Source organism: Colius striatus, chromosome 22 (assembly GCF_028858725.1).
Source record: "Colius striatus isolate bColStr4 chromosome 22, bColStr4.1.hap1, whole genome shotgun sequence".
Taxonomy (NCBI): Eukaryota; Metazoa; Chordata; class Aves; order Coliiformes; family Coliidae; genus Colius; species Colius striatus.
Window position 1 is genome coordinate 5562364 of NC_084780.1, and position 18423 is coordinate 5580786.

General features: G+C 59.9%; 1 protein-coding gene across 1 annotated transcript in view; it reads right to left on the reverse strand.

The window, feature by feature from the left end:
- LOC104555575 (receptor-type tyrosine-protein phosphatase V-like) overlaps window positions 1-18197 on the reverse strand; it is a 38081-nt gene extending 19884 nt beyond the window's left edge. The window contains exons 1-13 of the mRNA XM_062013688.1: window positions 18101-18197; window positions 12522-12601; window positions 11450-11513; window positions 9134-9400; window positions 7914-8183; window positions 7133-7399; window positions 4818-5090; window positions 3961-4221; window positions 3186-3458; window positions 2491-2760; window positions 1712-1981; window positions 1019-1291; window positions 506-775 (exon numbers count right to left, since the gene is read on the reverse strand). Coding sequence (XP_061869672.1) covers window positions 506-775; window positions 1019-1291; window positions 1712-1981; window positions 2491-2760; window positions 3186-3458; window positions 3961-4221; window positions 4818-5090; window positions 7133-7399; window positions 7914-8183; window positions 9134-9400; window positions 11450-11513; window positions 12522-12601; window positions 18101-18116 — 2854 coding nt within the window. The 5' untranslated portion in view covers window positions 18117-18197. The remainder of the gene's footprint in view (window positions 1-505; window positions 776-1018; window positions 1292-1711; window positions 1982-2490; window positions 2761-3185; window positions 3459-3960; window positions 4222-4817; window positions 5091-7132; window positions 7400-7913; window positions 8184-9133; window positions 9401-11449; window positions 11514-12521; window positions 12602-18100) is intronic.
- Between the last annotated feature and the right edge of the window lie 226 nt (window positions 18198-18423).

An 18423-nucleotide genomic window follows, 5' to 3' on the forward strand; every position in this document is an offset into this window, starting at 1 on the left:
GCAATGGCATTTTGGCTTGTGGCAGCACTGCTGTGGCAGCAGGACCACAGTAGGGATTGTTCCCTGTAATGGGCACTGGTGAGGCTGCACCTCAAGTGCTGTGTTCAGTGTTGGGCCCCTCTCTGCCAGAAGGACACTGGCCCAGGCTGCCCAGGGAGCTGGGGGAGTGCCCAGCCCTGGAGGGATCCCAAAGCTGTGGAGCTGAGGTGCTGAGGGCCAGGGGTTAGTGCTGGGCTGGGCAGGGTGAGGGGTGGACTGGGACTTGATCTTAAGGGTCTTTTCCAATCAAAACTATTCTATGGTAACACTTATTTACTCTACAACAGCAGAGGATGCAACCAGAGCCTTTGGGGTGAGTAGAGGGGATTGGCTCTGTGCTGGGGAAGAGGTGAGGACATTGAGCAGAAAGGTGGGACAGCCCTGGAGAAGCCAGGGGCACAGTGGGGACAGTTTGGGATGGGGATGGTGGCAGTGGGGGCTCTGCAGGGCTCAGGTTGAGACTCACGTGTCCATTGGGTGACATTGGTGGAGGAAGCTTCCAACAAGCCTTTCACAGCAGTGACCTGTGCAGCAAACCTGCTGCCTGCCTCCAAGTGAGTCCAGCTGATGTTCTGGGCATCTGGACTCAAGGTCTGGACCCAAAGCCTGTGGGTGCTGAGGCTGTGCAGAGTAACACGATAGTGGTCCCTTCTGCCAGGGGGCTCCTTCCAGTACAGGTAAAGCTCTGAGGAGCTGCCTGGGTTGGTAAGGTTCAGGTTTGTGGGTGCAGCAGGAACTGTGAGGAAAGACAGACAGATGAGAGAGAAAAAGATGCAGTTCTGAAGGTGCAGACATCTCCAGGGAGGAGCCTGGCATTCCCTGGGCAGCCAGCACTCTGTGCCCAAGAGGTAGGAGGTGACTGACTGCATCACCAGCAGCATGCCAGGGTGCTCTCCTCTCCCTGCGTGCCAACACTGACTGCCATTCCCTTCTGGAGCAGTGCTCCCACCCAGCTACCCTGGGCAGCAGGGATGCTCACCTGTGCAGCCAGTGATGTTCTTGGGGAGAGAGTGGTAGGGCCCAGCTACTGCCCAGATCTCAACCAGGTAGCAAGTTCCTGGTGCCAGCTGTGCCAGGGTGACATTGGTGCTGTCCTTCCCTGCTTCCAGGTTCTTTGCTGCTGCAGAGGAGCCCTCCTCGTGCACACTGAGCAGGTACCTGTCCCTCTGCCCAGGAGGGCTCTCCCAGTGCACAGCCAGAGCCTGGGCAGCACTGACAGGGTGTGCTGACAGTGACAGAGGTGGCAGTGGGACTGTGGGAGAGAAACAGAGTTACAGGAGACAAAGGATGCTCAGGACTGACTCTAGTTTGGGAATGAAGCTGAGAGCTGCAGGACCATGGGCATCTAACACACTGTCCAAAGACTGCTAAGATCAGCAGGTTGCTCCCAGATCAAAGCTGCTCCCTGTGTCTGAGGTGGTAACAGTGCATCACCCCCTCAGCCTGAGCCCCCTGTGTGGGGCAGCCCCTGTGTGGGCTCAGCAGCACCTGAGGATCCCACCGCAACCAATGAGTAGGAGATGGACACCAACGGGGTTGTGGGGAGATGGTTTCAGAGCTCTCCTGCACCAACAGCCCTGGGATACCTCCCTCCCTCCTTGGTGCCCAGCCCCTCAGCAGGGCAGGGGCAGGCTGGGTGCCAGGGGTGGGTGCAGAGGAGCTCTGCTCCTACCCGTGTAGCCGACGGCAGTCTGAGAGGAGATGCGATGGGGCCCAGCCTGAGAGATTATCTCCACGCGGTACCTGGAGCCTGGCACCAGCCCCCCCAGGTCCAGCTGGGTGACTCCACGGGGCACAGACACGTTCCTGATGATGGACAGGGACTCAGCCACTGAGAGCTGTACCAAGTGGTCTCTGCCACCGCCTGACTCGACCCAGCTCACGTGTAGCTCCCGGGGTCTCTGCCCAGGCTGTACGGTCACATTAGCCAGAGACAGAGGATCTAGAGGGAAACATAGCATGGAGGTCCATGAGATGGTGGAGGAAAACAACTGGGGAAGCCAGGACAGAGCCTGCACCTCTACATGGGGCTAAAGCCAGCTCTCCTGTTGCCCTGGAATAGATGCAAGTTGCCTGTGCCTGTCCCCGTGGCACTGATGTCAGGCAGTCGCTGTGCTCAGACATCACTCAGCTCCTCAGTGGGCTGCTCTGCTCCATGGGGAGGGAGCAACAAACCCATGTGAGACCCTATGCTCCCTCTCCCACCAGTCCCAAGCTGGCCTTGAGATCACAAATGGTCTAGGTAGAAGGTTCAGCTTGACTGGGAGAAGTCTGAGCTGGGGAAAAGGGTCTTTTTGGGACCTCTGAGCAGGACAGAGCATCTGACTCGTGACATATGCTCCGATTGCCACATGCAGGGAGTGTGCTGGCCTCACCAGAGCCCTCCCCAAGCACTCAGGCAGTGCCAGGATGTCCCATCCCTGCAGGAGGATGGGGACACTTCTCACTCACATGTCCATTCAGTGGCAAAGTGTGACGAGGATCTGTACGGGCCAGCGAGGACGGTGACCTTCAGGAAGTACTGAACGCCAGGAGACAGCCCCAGGAACGTGAAGTTGTGGGTGTTTGGCCCCACTGAGACATTCCTCTGTGCTGGATGGCTCTTGCTGTAGAGTTGCAGGTGGAACTGATCCACATCACCAGCAGCCTTGTCCCAGAAGGCAGCGAGTCCCAGGGGGCGGCGGGTGTTAGTCAGGGTGACGCCAGTTGGGGCCAAGGGGTCTGGGAGGGAGCAGACAGCAAGGGGTGGGCTCAGTGTGGAGTGAGGGGCTTTGCAAGTGCCCCAAGAACCTCCCTGCTGCCTGTCCCTGGTGGGCTCAGGTCAGAAATCAGCCCTGGTCCAGCAAAACCCAGAACAGCCTGAGCTTCTGCTCCACCTCAAACAAGGGAGCAGGTCCCTGCCTCCCCTGCTGGGTCCCATTTGGAAATGATTACTCTTTCTGGAGGCTTCTCCTGAAGACCCTTTTGGTTCCAACCTGGCTGAGTGTGTTTCTAGTTGTCCTCCCACTCTGTCAATGCATCCCTGCCCCTGCTTCCCCCACCATGGCCCACGCTCTGCCTTGCTTCCATGCCATGAGCCTTCTGCTCTCCTTGGCAACCCAGAGCTGCAGCTCACAGGGGGCTTGGGGAAGGGGCCTCACACTCACATGTCCAGTCTGTGGCTGATCTCACAGGGGATTGGTAAGGCCCAGCCATAGCTGCCATCTCCAGTGTGTACTGTCGCCCAGGGACCAGGTCCTCAAAGGTGACACTTGTCCAGTTGTTCCCCACAGTCACGTTCCTGACCCGCTGCCAGGACTTGGTTTCCCAGAGGGTTCCTGTGTAGCCAGTGCTGCCCTCAGGAGCTGCTCTCCAGGAGGCTTGCAGAGAGGTGCTGTGGCCCTGATTGCTGAGGCTCAGCTGCTCCAGGGGCAAAGGATCTGGGAAAGGAAAGGTCCAGAGTCACAGTTGCACGAAGTGCAGCCCCACATGTGCTGGAGCCCCTTCCCTGGGCAAAACCTCTGCTATGGCCACCCACGAGGTCTGATACCCTCACACCCAGCTGTCAGGGACTGGGCCAGCACAGAGTTCAAACTGGCATGGGGAGAGGTTGTTCTGGAGGAAGCAGTGGGTGGGATGATGTGGAGCAGGAGAGTGGAGAGGCAGCCCAAGGCAGACACAGTGCTGCAGGAGGCTGGCCTGAGGGAGGAGGAGGAGGAGGGGACTGGGCTCTGCTGGCCCTTGCACTGGGTGACTTGGACCCAGACCATGGTCAGACACATCCAGCAGCACCTCTGCTTTCCTCCTGAGCCTTTTGCCCTTTTCTTGCATGAAGCTGCAGAAGACCCACGCTATCACAGTCCCTGAGACAAGACACCATGGGGAAGGGCAGGCTCCAGCAGGAGCCCTGGGACTGGTTGCCAGGAGGGCTGTGGTACTCACATGTCCAGTTGGTGACACGCTGGGGTGGGGATGTGTAGGGCCCTGCCACGGTGCTGACCTCAAAGGTGTACAGAGTCCCAGGGTTAAGGCCCTTGTAGGTGAAGTTGGTGACACCTCTGAGCAGTGAGCTGTTCTTCATGGGGTGCTCCATGGGGCTGAGGGCTAGCACATAGCCCTCTCCCATTGCCTCCTCCCAGCTGGCTAATAGGCTGTAGGGGCTGCCCTGGCTGGACAGACTCACACCAGATGGTGCCAGTGGCTCTGCAAGGGATGAGGATGGGATGGGGTGTCAGTGCATGAGGCAGCACGTCAGCCAGACTGCCCACACAACCCCACCAAGCACAGGCATGCAGGGAGAGCCTGTTGCTGCCCTGGGCTCCAGGGGCTGGATGAGTGCCTCCACGTGCTGTTAAAGGCTCCAGACCCTCCCTCCCTGGGTGGCAGCTCTGGGGCAGCACCAGCCACAGCTCCACGAGTCACCCAGGAGGGACTGTGCACAGGGACACAGGGCTCTGCGTGATGCTTCACTCTGCACCAAACCAGCTGCAGGGAGCAGAGGGGAGAAACTGGCTTGAAACCTGCCAAACACTGACTCCAGGAGTTACTGAGCAGGATCTGGTCTTGATTCATGCCTGACACCACCCAGCATGAGCCTCCCAAGGAGCCCAGCCTCGAGAGGAACCGTGGGACAGCACATTTTGCTGCTCTGACCCACTGTCTGCTCTTGAGACCAGGTGCCACTGCCCTGCACAGCCCCACCTCTGCTCCCTCCCCATCCCACCAGCTTCCCTCTGGCCACCAGACCCTCCATCAGGCACAAATGGCCTTGAAAGGAGACCCCAGAGCTTTTTGCTTACGTGTCCAGGCTGCTGTGCTGTGGGCTGCTGCCCGGTGAGGCCCAGCCACTGCTGTCACCTGCACAGAGTACTGCTGCCCAGCCCTCAGCCCGTGGAAGGTGACCTGGCTGCTGTCTCCACTGACAGAGATGTTCCTGGTCAGGGCATCAGCCTCTCCCTCCTGCAGTGTCACCAGGTACAGGTCCCTCTCTCCTGCTGGGGTGGTCCAGTGAGCCTGCAAGGAGCCCCTCTCCCCTGTGCTGCTCAGGGTCACATTCCCAGGGCTCAGCGGGTCTGGAAGAGAAGGGAAATGGATGGAGTGTGGGCAGAAGGTTGAGGGAGGTTCTGCTCCCCCTCTGCTCTGCCCTGCTGAGGCCTCATCTGGAGTCCTGGGGCCAGCTCTGGGCTCCCCAGCTCGAGGGACAGGGAACTGCTGGAGAGAGGCCAGTGCAGGGCCACCAAGATGCTGAGGGGACTGGAGCATCTTCCTTGTGAGGAAAGGCTGTGGGACCTGGGGCTGTTCAGCCTGAAGAAGGCTGAGGGGGGAGCTCATTAATATCTTTAAGTATCTAAATGGTGGGTGTCAGGAGGTTGGGGCAGCACTTTCTTCTGTTGCACCCAGTGACAGGACAAGGGGTGATGGGATGAAGCTGGAACACAAACAGTTCCATTGAAACACAAAGGAAAACTGTGTCAGTGTTTCAGTGAGGGAGCCCTGGCCCAGGCTGCCCAGGGAGGGTGTAGAGGCTCCTTCCTTGGAGGGCTTCAAGACCCACCTGGACACGTTCCTGTGTGACCTGATCTAGGTGGGAGCTGCTTCTGCAGGGAGGTTGGGCTGGATGAGCTCTAAAGGTCCCTTTCTACCCCCACCATGCTGTGATTCTGTGATTTTGGGCGTCCCACACATCCCCAATCCTCTCTTCTTGCTTCCTTATCTGCAGGGTTACATCCAGCCATGGACATCCTTTCAGAGCATGCTGTTTCCACTCCCTCACACAACCTTTCCTGATGTAGCAGAGCCCAGACAAAGCTGGCAGCCCTGCTGGGAAATTCCTGAAAGCCTCCCCCCTCCTCTCCACTGGTGTCCATCACCAGCTCCCTGATATTCCCAGGAACTGTCCTGGCCACATGCCCCTGGCTCAGTCATTTGGCAGCAGGGACTTTTGCTCAGTTGTAGGTCAGATCCACAGACAGAAACAGCAAGTGAGCAAGTCAGACTCACTTCACAGCAGAAACCAATCAGCTGGGGCTGTGGAGTTCTTCCAAAATCCCAACTGCAGTCAGCAGGGAGCAAGCTTCAGCTTCCCAGACTGGCAGCAGAGTGGGGAAGAGCTGGAGACTTGTCACCTACCTCGTGTACCTTCCAGTATACACCTGACCAGCCTCTCTGCCCAGAGCCAGGATGAGTCACTGGCCATAACAGCCCTGAGTTTGCAGCTTGTCACCTCCATGATTTGTTGCTCCTCAGTAGAGGAGGCCAACACTCTGCTGGCCTTGGCCATGAGCCTTGTTCAGCAGCCCAGGCTTGCACCCCCATCCCCCTCCAGCTTTCCTGGGAACATCTGGGAGAGCAAGTCCAGTGCCAGAAGTGTTTGCAGTGCTATGGACATGGTGTGAGCAGCAAACCAGAGCAGTGGTGCTGGAAGTCACCTTCTCTCAGGCCTTTTAGCAGCCTGAGGCTGGAAGGTGGTGGAGGAAGCTGTGGGGGTGAATGGTGCAACTAGCAGGGGTTGGGAGGGCTACCCTCAATTTCTTGACCTGCCAGAGGCTGGATTCCTTGTGTTTGCACAGCACTCAGCACATCAGGAATATCCACCATGATGAGCTTGTCAGGTGCTACCAAAATGTACCTTTGGCAGTAATCAAAGAGGACCAAAGGTCCATTTCCCTCCAGAAACACTCATCTCAAACCACTAAGCTGCTCTCCCCTTGTTGCCCTATGTTCTCTGCTGCCCTGAGGCCTGTGAGAGCCCAGCCCCAGCTGCACCAAGCACCAGTGGGATCTGCTGCCCTTCCATCCTCCTCCTCAGGATGATGCCACAGCTGATCCCAGTGCACCCAGCTGATCCCAGTGCATCCCAGCTGATCCCAGTGCATCCCAGCTGATCCCAGTGCACCCCAGGGAGAAGCACTGGGAATCCACCTGCCAGAGAACTCACTGGCCCCACTGTCACAATGTCCCAGAGCCAGGTCCTGGAGCAGCTTTCAGTCAGGTCCAAGCAGAACCACCCCCTGCACTCAGGGCTCTGGCTCTTTGTATTCAAGATGCTGGATGAGCATCTAAGAGGAATCCAGGGCCACCAAGGTCCTTGCCCACCCCTGACTGTCATACTCACAGGTCCAAGCAGTGGCATTGGGCCCTGCCATGGTGTAGGGCCCAGCTATGGCACTGAGCCCCAGCCAGTAGCGGGTGCCAGGCTGCAGGTGCTGGAAGGTGTAGCTGGTGAGGCCCCTCCGTGCTGACAGCGTGGTGGTCACTGTCTGAGTGAGGAGGTTGTGGAGGGCGAGGTGCAGCCAGGCAGCCCCTGCAGCACCCACCCAGGAGGCGACGAGGCTGGTGCTGGAGCCTGGGCTGAGCCGCAGCTGCGTGGGGATGGAGGGAGCTGAGGGGAGAAGCAGAAGGCAGCCAAGTTCAGTGCTGGGGGTCCCCAGACCCTCCTCTCTCCCTATGCATGCAGCCACTCTCTGTGCTGGCATGAGGGCTGCAGGTCTGGCAGGGGTTTGCTGAGGGAAGCCTTTCCCATTTCCCTTTCCAGGTGGGCTGAGGGATTCCTGAGGTCCCTCCATAGTGTCAGGCTGCAGGGCAGAGGGGGTGGCAGCCTGGGGAATGCATCATTAATGCGGCTCCCACCAAGCAAGATCTTTTGCCAGGATGCCCAGATTGCCCTTCTCCCAGGGGCACATGAAGCACACAAACCTGAGCTGCAGGTCCTGCCAGGCAGGACAGAGGTGTGAGGTTTCCCCCTTGGTCCAGCACGTTGGGCTCACAGCAGGCTGTGAAAGACCCTCATCCCACACAAACTCCCCACCCCGAGCCTGGAGACCTCCTCTCCCACTCTGCCAGCCTAACCAGCATGCCTGCCAAACCCTTCCTCCTTGAGTCCCATCACTCCCTACCTGTCCACTGGTGGATACTGGTGCTGGCCTGGCTGGATCCTGCCAGCGTGCTGACCTTCAAGGCGTACTCACTGCCAGGCTGCAGCCCCTCGAACAGGAAGGTGGAGGCATTGGGCAGCAGGGACACGTTCCTGAGCAGTGCCTGGGAGTGGCTGTGGTACAGGCTGAGGTGGTAGCTGTCCCGTTGGCCGTGCCCATGTGCCCAGGAGGCTCGCAGCTCCCCAGAGCTCCTGCTGCTGCTCAGGCTCAGGCTGCGCACGGCCGAGGGACCTGCAGGGAACACGGCCCCACAGGCTGTTGGGTCGTTGTCTGGTGATGCCCAACCTGCAGAGGTCGCTCAAGGGCTGGTGGGAGGGTGTCTTCACCTGGCAAGGTGCTGCCAGCCAGCTCCATCCCCTGAGTGGAGCCCCATCACCTCCCTGGCGGCTCACCAGTCTCCCATGGGCCACGGGGGCTGCACCATCCCCTTTGGATCAGCCTCTGCATGGTGACTCTGAGCTGGGCAGAGGCAGCACCCCAGGTGTGTGCTGAGGAAGGCAAAGCCATCAGCACTTGGCTGTGAGCTCCTCTGCTGCCAGCTCTTCCCTTCTTGCTAGCCCCATGGACCTATCTTCCCATGGGCCCCTGCCTCCTGCAGCCACTACTCCTGTCTGACACCTTCCCTCCCCCCCTACTCTCCTTTTATATGTTTTCCACCTTCACCTGCATTGATTTACTCAATAACATCCCACAGAGATAGAGCTAAGGACTCCCAACCTCACTTGGGCTCTGGGCTTACCAGCCCTGCCTCCTTCCCCTAGTCCTTGGCACCAGAGAGGGCATTGAGCAAGGCAGGGTGGGTGAGCCACTGATTGACAGAGGTGTGCCAAAACCACGGGGCAGATGCTACTTCCCTGTAGCTCTTTCTAGACCTCCAGGCATGACATTTCTCACCCCTCAGCTCTCTGCAGTCCATGGCATAGGCTGGTCCACCATGAGCTGTATTATTGCAGAAGACGGGGTATGAATCCTGCCCTTGCAAGCTGCAGGGACAGGACTCTCCCCCTACATGGATGAGAATGACCCCTGGAGCTCTGGGGACCAGGGAAGGAGCCTAATCCTTATAGAAGTGAGGAAAAGCTCATGGAACTCCACACACACCTGTACTTCCCACCCTCCCAAGCTGTGACAATCATTGGTGGGAGCACTGAGATCTTTGCACTCCCTGGGGAACCTCTTACTTGTCTGTGCTGTCACTGTCTGGCTGGTGGTCTCCATGCAGGCCAGTGTGGCTGTCAGCTTGATCTCATAGTGCATGCCAGGGGTCAGCCCATGGAACCAGAAGCTGGTGGTGTTGGCTGTGGCAGAGGCATTCTGCAGCGACAGGCCAGACCCCAGCGAGGACAGGGACAGTGAGTAGCCCTCAGCACCTTCCTCTGGCTCATCCCAGGACAGCAGGAGGGAGTCTGACCGGCCATGGTCACTCACACTGACGTTCAGGAGGGTCCCTGCAGAGGCAAAACCAAAGCCCTCAGCTGTGGTGCTTCTGGGTTGTCACCCTGCAGGGTCAGGCTCCCCAGCCCACTTCCCCTCGTTGCACACCTTGGCACAGGCCACCCCATGGGCATTGCCCAGCTTTGGCCAGGCCCTCCCAAACCCCAGGGACTCCAAACAGCCTTTGGAAAACATAGGAAACATCAGAAACTCCCCTGGACTGGGGTCAAAGGCACCATGTGAGAGATGCTCCTGAGCATGGAGCCTCCCCTGTGTTGCAGAAAGAGCAGAAGGCTTCAGGCCATCACATGCTTTGCACAGACAGCCCTGCTTTACAGCAGGAAAGTTGCCCTGGCTGGGTATAATCCACTGCCCTCCTCCTTGGTTGGTCTGAGCCCCTAAAAGCTTGTGGAAGGGTTCTGGATCCACTTTGCAGAGGCAATACAGTGAGGAAGCAGGGTGGGTAAGGCAGTGGGGCTGTTATGGTCCCTGCAATAGTCTGTCTCTGCCTGGCTCTTACAGAGGAGAGGGTAAAGGCTGCTCTGGAGGGATCCAGGCACTGACATCCCCTGCCCTGCCCAGTGCAGAGCTGACACAGGGAGAGCAGGACACTGCATACAGGATGGAAATGTGGGGCCAGGTTTGCACTGCCCTTAGAATTGCTCAGGAAGCACCTTCAAGAAGAGGAGCCAGACACAGCCTGTCTGTTGGGTCCAATCTGGCAACATGACCCTTGCAGGGTCACTCCATCTCTGCCTCTCTGCCTCCACAAGCAGATTGTTACACAATCCCCATCCCAGCCTTGCTGGGAACTCTCTACTGCTTCCAGCCTTTGGGAAACACCAGAGCAGCTCTAGTGCTAACAAAACATTAGTGTCATAATTAGCACTTCAAATTTATGATGTGCAACATGTTGCAACAGGCTCACATGTGATCTGGCATGGCAAGAAAGCTTTAAGCAGCACAGCTACTGCCCCAGAGGTCTGCCCTGGGGCTGCCTTTGCACAGGCAAAGGGGAGGGAGCTGTGTGGGGTGAGTTCCAGGGTAGGGGCACCTCTGGGATTGCTCACCCTTGTGTGTGGCCTTCCCACAAAGCTCAGCAGCTCCAGAACTACACACAACTTGCAATGCCATTGTTTGGAGGCTGCTGCCATGCCCAGAGCTTCATGCAGCAGATGGGTGCAAAGGGGACTGGGGGAGTTAGATGCAAGAAGAGCACATAGACCTCATGGGAGAGGCCTCAGTGCCATCCCTGAGCAGTTCAGGTCCAGAGTTAGGGACTGACTGCTGAGGAAGGGTTATGTGAACATAGCTGGGTGTCCAGGGGTCAGGTGTCTACACCTGGGCCAGCTGCCCTGGGCTCTCCTGGTTGTAAATAGAGACCCAGAAGCAGCAAATTATTATCACAGGATTGTGCCCTGCAGGGAGTTCAAACAGGGATGGTTTCTCACTGCAGGCTCTTTCTTATCATGTAGGTATGAGTTCTCCACCCATGTTTGTCTGCTGCTCTCAGTCTTCCTACAGACAGCACCTCCTACCTCTGTCCATCACCTGGCAATCACCTTCTGTGTGCAGCCCTGAGGCCCATGAACACAGCACTGCATCCTGCAGCCCTCAGACCCACGGTCACAATGCTGCTCATGTCCCTCTAGCTGAGCTCTGCCAACCACATCCCAGACAGCCACATCCAGGGGTCACCCCACGCCCTGACTGGTGCCTGCAGAGCACCTGAGAGAGTTTTCACTGGGTTGTCCCCATGGACACAGCAGTGCTCTGCCCCCCTCCAGCTCAGCACAGCCCCAGGGAGGACCATCCTGCCCAGCCAAGCATCAGGGTTCTGTGGAGCCCACGGGAAGGAGAGAGAGCTTGAAGCTCTGCCTGCCTCTCCTGCTGCCCTCCATAAGGCTGATGCTGGAGGAGGATCCCTGCCCATGATCCACAGCCCACAGTCCAAAGCAGACTGTTTACAAAGCTACTCCTAACTCCTGAGTCCTGGCCCAGCACATCTGCCCAAGTCACTGCTCCTGGGCACCAAGACCCCCCTGGGAACCTCTTGGTCTTACCTCCAGGCCCGTGTGCGTCGGGACCCTCCAGCCCTGCCCGTGCCGTCCGGTTGCATCCCTTGCCCTGGGGTAGAAGGTGTCCAGTGAGAGAGGGGCACGGTGAGGTGAGACCAGTGCCAGGGAGAGATGCCCTGAGCCAGGCACAGCTCCCACCCCACCATGCCAGCTGAGGGCTGTGGCCCTCTGGGGACTGTGACCCCTTTTTGCAGCCAAGCCCGAGTCACTGCTCTCCTCAGCCTCCCTAGCCAAGGCAGGGTGACAGCCTCAGCAGATGCAGTTCATGGGCTGCCCTGGCCCTCTGCACAGGTCCTGGGACTGCAGGGCAACAGGAGGCCATGCCCACAGGGGAAGACATCCCACCAAAACAGCCAGGCCACAAGGGGAGGATTTGGGGAGAAAGGGAAGGAGCTCTGGATAGGCTTTGACAACCTCACTCCCTCTACAGAATCGTGGAGGGGAGGATGGAGGGACCCTAAACCTCACCCCACACAGGCTGCAAAGCCGAGGCTTGGCCTGAGAGCTCCAGATCAGCCATCACCCCACAGGGCAGCGGGCACTGAGCCCATCTGCCCACGTCTGCTGCGAGCAGGGTGTGCCCAGCTCGAGGCTGAGGGTTCCCTCCACATTAAAGGAAACATCTCTGCCCACTCCCTGTCCTGCAACAAGCCACGGAGGAGCGAGCAGCTTGCCTTAGCTGCTTCCCCCCGAGCTCTGCGGGCTGGCTCATCCCCAGCCTCGGTGCTGTGAGGAGCAAAGGGGCTGCAGCCCAGTCCGTGCACAGCAAGCGCCAGTTCCCAGGGCCAGGAGCCGCGGTGCAGCCATGGCAGCAGCAACACGCTCCGCTCCCAGGCGAGACGGGATGGACACGGGAGAGGAGGCGGCGGGGGAGGGGAGTGGAGGCAAGAGCCAGCTCGTAATTGCAAACGTCGCTAATTTGGTGCAGCTGCGGGGCTGGAGAGGCAGCCCAGAAACATGCCGTCATTGCTCAGCGGGGTAGCACTGTGCAGAGCCCCTCACCGCCAGCCAAGAGCCTGCACCGACAAACAGGGGAGGTAGAGGAGCTGGGGCTTACCTGTGCCAGCGCGCCCAGGAGCCACGGCATGCACCGGAGCAGCAGCGACAGCAGCGGCGGCTTCATGGGGACCGGGGTGGCTGCAGAGCAAAGGGATGACAAGTTGTTGGAGGGTCGCTTCTCAGCTGTGGCTACCCCCAGGCAGCCCTTTCTCCCATGGCAGCGAGGAGCCGCGTCTCCACACGCTCCCCGGGCGCAGCTCAGCGGGTGGCATCAGTGGGGACCAGTGTGGCTTGTCAGTGAGTCGCCCATCAGCCCTGCCAGCCGGCCTGGGCAGGGACAATCCAGCGTGTGTGTGTCTGTGTGTGTGTGTGTGTGTCTGTGTGTGTGTGTCTCTGTGTGTGTGTGTGTGTCTGTGTGTGTGTGAGCCCCTGAGTGCTGCTGGCACAGAGCTGGCTGCTGCCAGGAGCGGGGAACAGGCTCTGAGCAGCTGCAGCCCGGCCTGGCCATCGGAAGGAGTTCTGCAGAGTTGTGGGAGTTGGTGCAGAGAGGGGAGGAGAGGGGAGGAGACAGGACAGGACAGGACAGATGGCGGCTCTGAGCTGGAAGGGAGTGCCCAAACCAGCCCCCAGCAAAGGGAGGAAGGGCGATCGCCGCCTCCGGCAGCGTGGCTGCGATGGAGCTGGCATGGAGCTGGGATGAAGCTGGAATGGAGCTGGGATGCTGGCTCAGATGGAGCTGGCATGGAGCTGGGATGAAGCTGGAATGGAGCTGGGATGCTGGCTCAGATGGAGCTGGGATGGAGCTGGGATGAAGCTGGAATGGAGCTGGGATGCTGGCTCAGATGGAGCTGGAATGGAGCTGGGATGCTGGTGAGAGGATTGGCAGGAGTGGGGGTCAGGGTGCTGTGCCCCTAGGGCTGTCTGTGCCTGGCACAGTTGTGCACCCTTTAGCTCTATAAACATGAATTTCTGACTGGGAGTGGGAGGTTTGGTGGCACTGGGTGAGGAGGGAGAGCTGTGCCCCTGTGTGATGCTCATGGCACAGGCAGATTGGAGCTGGGAGGGGAGGGGGCACATGTGAGAAGTTCCTGTGTGCTGCATCCCACGGGCACGAAGATGCCCTGGACCACACTCTGCCCATGGGAGGGTTGTTTGGGTCTGAGCTGTGTCCTGTGTGCTCACAGGCTGGAGGAGCTGCACCCCCAGTACCCCTGAGCCTGGCACAGGGCTGGGCATCGTGTGGGGCTGTGCTGGGGCTGTGCAAAGCGTGGAAGGGTGCCAGCTCTGATTCAGAGCAGAGATGCCATTGGCTTCACATCAGCACTGGAGATCTGGGACAGTGCTGGAAGAGATTCAATGAGGAATCTATCCTGGAAGCCAGCACAGCCTGTGTGGCCATGGGAGTCTGTCCCAGTAGCCATCATGGCCACCAACAGGAGCTATTCAAGCTCTGCTTATTGCTGTGAGCCATTGAGCTGTCTGTGTGGAACACATCCCCCCAGCTGGCTCCAGGACAGCAAGTTGCCTCCCTAAAATACTCAGAGGTCTGTCAAGTGAGACCTGTGACAGACAGATCAGCTCCCAGAGCCTGGCTAAAGACACAGAGAAGCCCCAGCCAGCCCCTGTGTGGAACTGAGAGGGGAACACAAGGGCTCCAGTCTGGGACCCATCTCCAGCCTCAGGTCCATCCCCCAAACCTCTGACAGTGCCCAAGCTGATGAGGCCAGCTGGAAAAAGGGAGAGAGCACATGAGTCCCTTTGCTTTTGCATGGGGGGACAGTTAATTCCCCAGGTCCTGGCCAAATGGGACTGGTGCCAGGAATCCTGGTCCGTGATCACAGTCACGTCTCTGCCGTGGTCCAGCCCCCTGCCTGGGGCAGGCTGAGGGTAAAGGAGCCCTGGCCCTGCTGCTCAGCCCAGCACTGAGGGGTCCTTTGTCATCTTCCTCTCCTCTGTTAATGACTCAGGTTTCCCTCCTCAAGCAGGGAGGCACAGCCCAACAAGCAGAGACCCTTTGAGTCTCTATACCCTGACCTGCTCTCCCCCTGCACCCTGGCCATGGAGGCCAAAGTGGGAGCAGAAGTCCATGCCCTGTCTCCAGAGCTGGTGAGCTTTTTTCATCCTTAATACTGCCAGCTCTGGGAAGGAATGAATGTCAAAATGCAAGTGGCTCATGTGCTGAGGTGATGGTAAAATCTCGGGCTCTTGGGGATCCCCTGGGATCTGGGACTATGGTCTCGCAGCACCTGGAGTGATGGGGATGCCCCATCAACCAGTGCCACAGCCAGCCAGGGGCACTCATCCTGCTGCTGGCCATTGCTGTGAGCTGCCCATCCCTCCTGGGAGCTGGGTGCTGCACACAGATCCTGGAGGGGATGTCGACATCCTCCAGACACACAGATGGACAGGGAGAGAGTTCCCCTCCACAGCCTGAGGCAGAGGGAGGTTTGGGGCTGGCTGCTGGTGCCTCTGGTGGGCTGAGCACTGTTTTAAAAGGCCCCTTTCCAGAGCTGGGAGGAGGCTGGAGCTCCCTGCAGCAGCTTTGCCAGGTTTACCCAGGGGCCCAGAGCGGGAGGTTGCTGCTGCCTGATCCCTAAAGGTGTTTGCAGAAGTGGGCATTGTCCCCTTGTAGGGCTGTGGCAGGGTGCAGGCTGCCAGGCAACATGCCCTGAGAGGTGACCCCACGTTGGATGGGGAGCAGGGGGCTGTCTGCTGTCATGGAGGGTCAGAGCACAGTGGAGGATGGGCCAAGAGGGACCCAGAGCTAAGCCAGAGGAGCTGACAGAGCTGAGGGTGGAGGTCAGGGTGAAGGGCCTTGGTGGCCCCTGGTATCTGAGGCAGGTGACAGAAGGTTGTGTCCTTGGGAGGTTTTCCCAGGCTACAGAGTGAAGTTGGGGCTCCTCTGGCTTCAGAGCACACCAAAGAGTAGCTCCAGGCCAGCAAGAGGGCAAACCCACTCCCTGGCATCCTGGGAAGCTCCAGCTGGGCCAGGTCTGCTCCTGCCTTGCTGGGGAGTGAGCTGAGCCTGCACAAACTCACCACAGCTGCCCCCAGCCCCAGAGCTCCTGGCCACTGACCTCTGCAAAGCTGCCCATCCTCACCTTTGGCCACTCCAGCTCGGTGGGATGGAGCTGGGATGTGGAAAACAGCTTCTGCTGCCATGGCCCTGCATGGGGGTACAACTTCACCACCAAGGCAGTTTCTCTGGGCATTGGTTTGTCCAAAGACCAAAGGATCTGTCCTGCTCTCTGAGCTGAGGACTCCTGGAGCACAGTGTCCCCATGGCCCTGGAGCCTGCTGCCATGCTGTGCCACTGCCCCACACCTCCCCATCAGGAGGACAGGGAGGGCTTGGGGGATGCCCTGCACCATTCCTTGCTGCCCTCTGAGATGGGACTGAGCTCTAGGCATGGACACAGCTGTGTCTCAGTGGCCTCTGCAGCCTCCACGTGCTGGTGGCCCGTCCCAGGGCACCTCCTGCCCACGGGCACACACCAGACCAGCTCAGCTGCTTTAGCCCTGGAGACCTGGCACTTGTGCTCGCTGAGCTCAGGGAATTTGTGCTGTGCCTGTGGTGGGAACAGCCCAAAGTGCTGGTGGGAGCCAAACCCAGGCCCTGGCGCCACAGGGTCCAGCAGCCTCTGAACTGGACAGAAGCAGCTGCTCATTAGGTGCCAGTGCTGCCCTTTCCTTGGTCACCCCAGTGCCACGGTGGGCAAGGACAGAGAGCGAGCTGCCTGCAGCTTGGGATGCCAGAGCTCCCCTCTGGTCCCCCTGACACTGAAACCTTCAGCTGTGCCAGACCCAAAAACAACTGCAGGAGGTTTCTCCACCCAGCAGCTGGAAGCAGGCCTGGAAACTCCAGGGCTGCCGAGTCATCACATTTTCCGTGAAGCAGCAAAGGCCACGACGAGGGGTGGGGGGTGGGGGATGCTCCAGAGAGCTGTGGTGGGACCATGGGGCTGGGCAGCCAAAGCCTCCTGCAAGGGTGAGCCAGTGGGATCATGCAGGCTGGAGCAGAGGTGGCAAAGGGGACGTCTGGAAGTGTGCCCATGGTTGTGGTTTCAGGGCTTGCTTCTGGAGGACAGTAGCTACAGTGCAGGGGACAGTTCTCCTGGGCAGTGCCAAACTCAGACCAGGGCTGAGACTCCCTCCAGTTTGCCTTTGTACTCCAGGCACTGGCCTTTACTCAGGTGCCCTGTGCATGAAGCTGGTGGCACCTTCTCCTTGCTGAGCAGCTTCCAGACCTGATCCACACTGGGAAAGGGGGGAGTAGGGGCTCTCCCTGGGAAGCACTGGGATGGGCAGCAGTGTGTGCCCACAGCACCCACTGCCACGAGCAATGCACAGAGGAACCTGTGCCCACACGTGGACAGGGAGCCCTCCTGTCCCTGTGGGAGCTCTGCCATCCCTCCCTGGGCAGAATCCCACCTGGCACCCTGTGACAAGGTGATGCACACGCTGCAGGGCACTGGTGCTACCGGGATTGGGCTGGGAGCAGCTCTGAGGCTCCTGTTGCCCAGCAGCAACACTCCTCCAGTCTCTGTCCTGCCAGTCCCTGTCTCTCCTTGTGCCCACCAGTGCTGTGAACTGCCTCCAGCCACGATTTCTCCCCTCTGCCACCTCTGAGGTACCGAGCCCTGCCCAGGGCTGCGAGGGAGGAACAAGGGGAACAGGCTGCTCCTGGGGCAGAGCCTGTGGAGGCTGCAGGTGCCTCTGGGACCTCTCTCTTTGCCAGGTTCACACGCCACCACTCAGCAGCATGAAGCCCTGGAGCACTGGGATGCTCCTTCAACCCTTTGCGAGCGTTTCAGCATTTCCTGGTGCAGCCCCAGCGCTGCTGCCGGGCTCCTGCCCGCTGCCAAGCCCTGAGCACTTCCCTTTCTGCAGGGCAGAGCTGTGCCAGGGCAGCCAGGGCCGTGCTGGCCAGGCTGAGGGGTGGCCAAGAGCTGCAGGAGCGACTCCCAGGCGTGGGGGATGCTCTGAGCTCCTGGTGCTCGCTCTGGGTGCTGGCAGCAGAGCCCGGGGTGGCTGTGGGTGCGCAGGGCTGCGGTGACTCAGCGCACCCAGAGCCGGCTGAGCCGGGCAGACCTGCTCTGCCCCAGCCTTGGGGGCTGCCCGGGGCTGAGCGGGCTCAGGAGGCCCCTTCCCCAAAAGGCACAGGGAGGAGAGGGCTGACAGCAGCCAGGAGAGCTCCTACCCCACACCTACAGCACCTGGATGGCCCCCAAACCCCCTGCCCCATCACCAACAGCCTGTGGGGCTCTGCTCCCCCCTAGGGATGCGGTGCCAGCAGGGGCTGGCAGCAAAGGCACCCAGTGCCACCAGGATGCCCTGCTCACACAACAAGAAGCAGCCATGAAGAAAAAGTAGCCATGACTTAGCAGATCCCCAGTGCCCACCGTGCTGGGCAGCTTTGGGCACGAGACCCACCCTCCCCAGCACAGGCACGGCCACAGAATGCCAAGCTCTGCCCCTGGCACAGCCACGCAGGCAGGATGAGCCCAGGGGCTGCCCACGTGCTGCCATGGGCTGTGCCACAGCTCACCGGAGCCCCTGATCCTTTCCCCACCACGCTCACCCAGGTTTCAACCCCAAGGTTGGGAAAAGGGGGAGAAGCAAGGAGTGGGCTCAGTACCTGTCCTACTGGGCATCCCCAGCGTGGTCTGTGCCCCGTCCCCAGCAGCCCGGCGCTGGCAGCCTGGCGCTTCGCTCTCCCGCTGCCGCCCGAGCGCGGCCCCGACGCTCAAGTCTGGGCTGGTCTGGCGGGAGAAGCCGCCTGGGCTCGCCCAGAGCTGCTGCAGGATGCCAGGGAGGGAGGGATCAGCTGCAGGAGATGGCTCTGCTGCGGGGTCTGAGGGCACAGCTCACCGCTCCCAGCGCCTCGGCTGGGTTTGTGCCCTGGCTGCGGGGCTGGGCTGGGCTGGGGCACCCCGAATGCCAACGAGCATCTCTTCATGG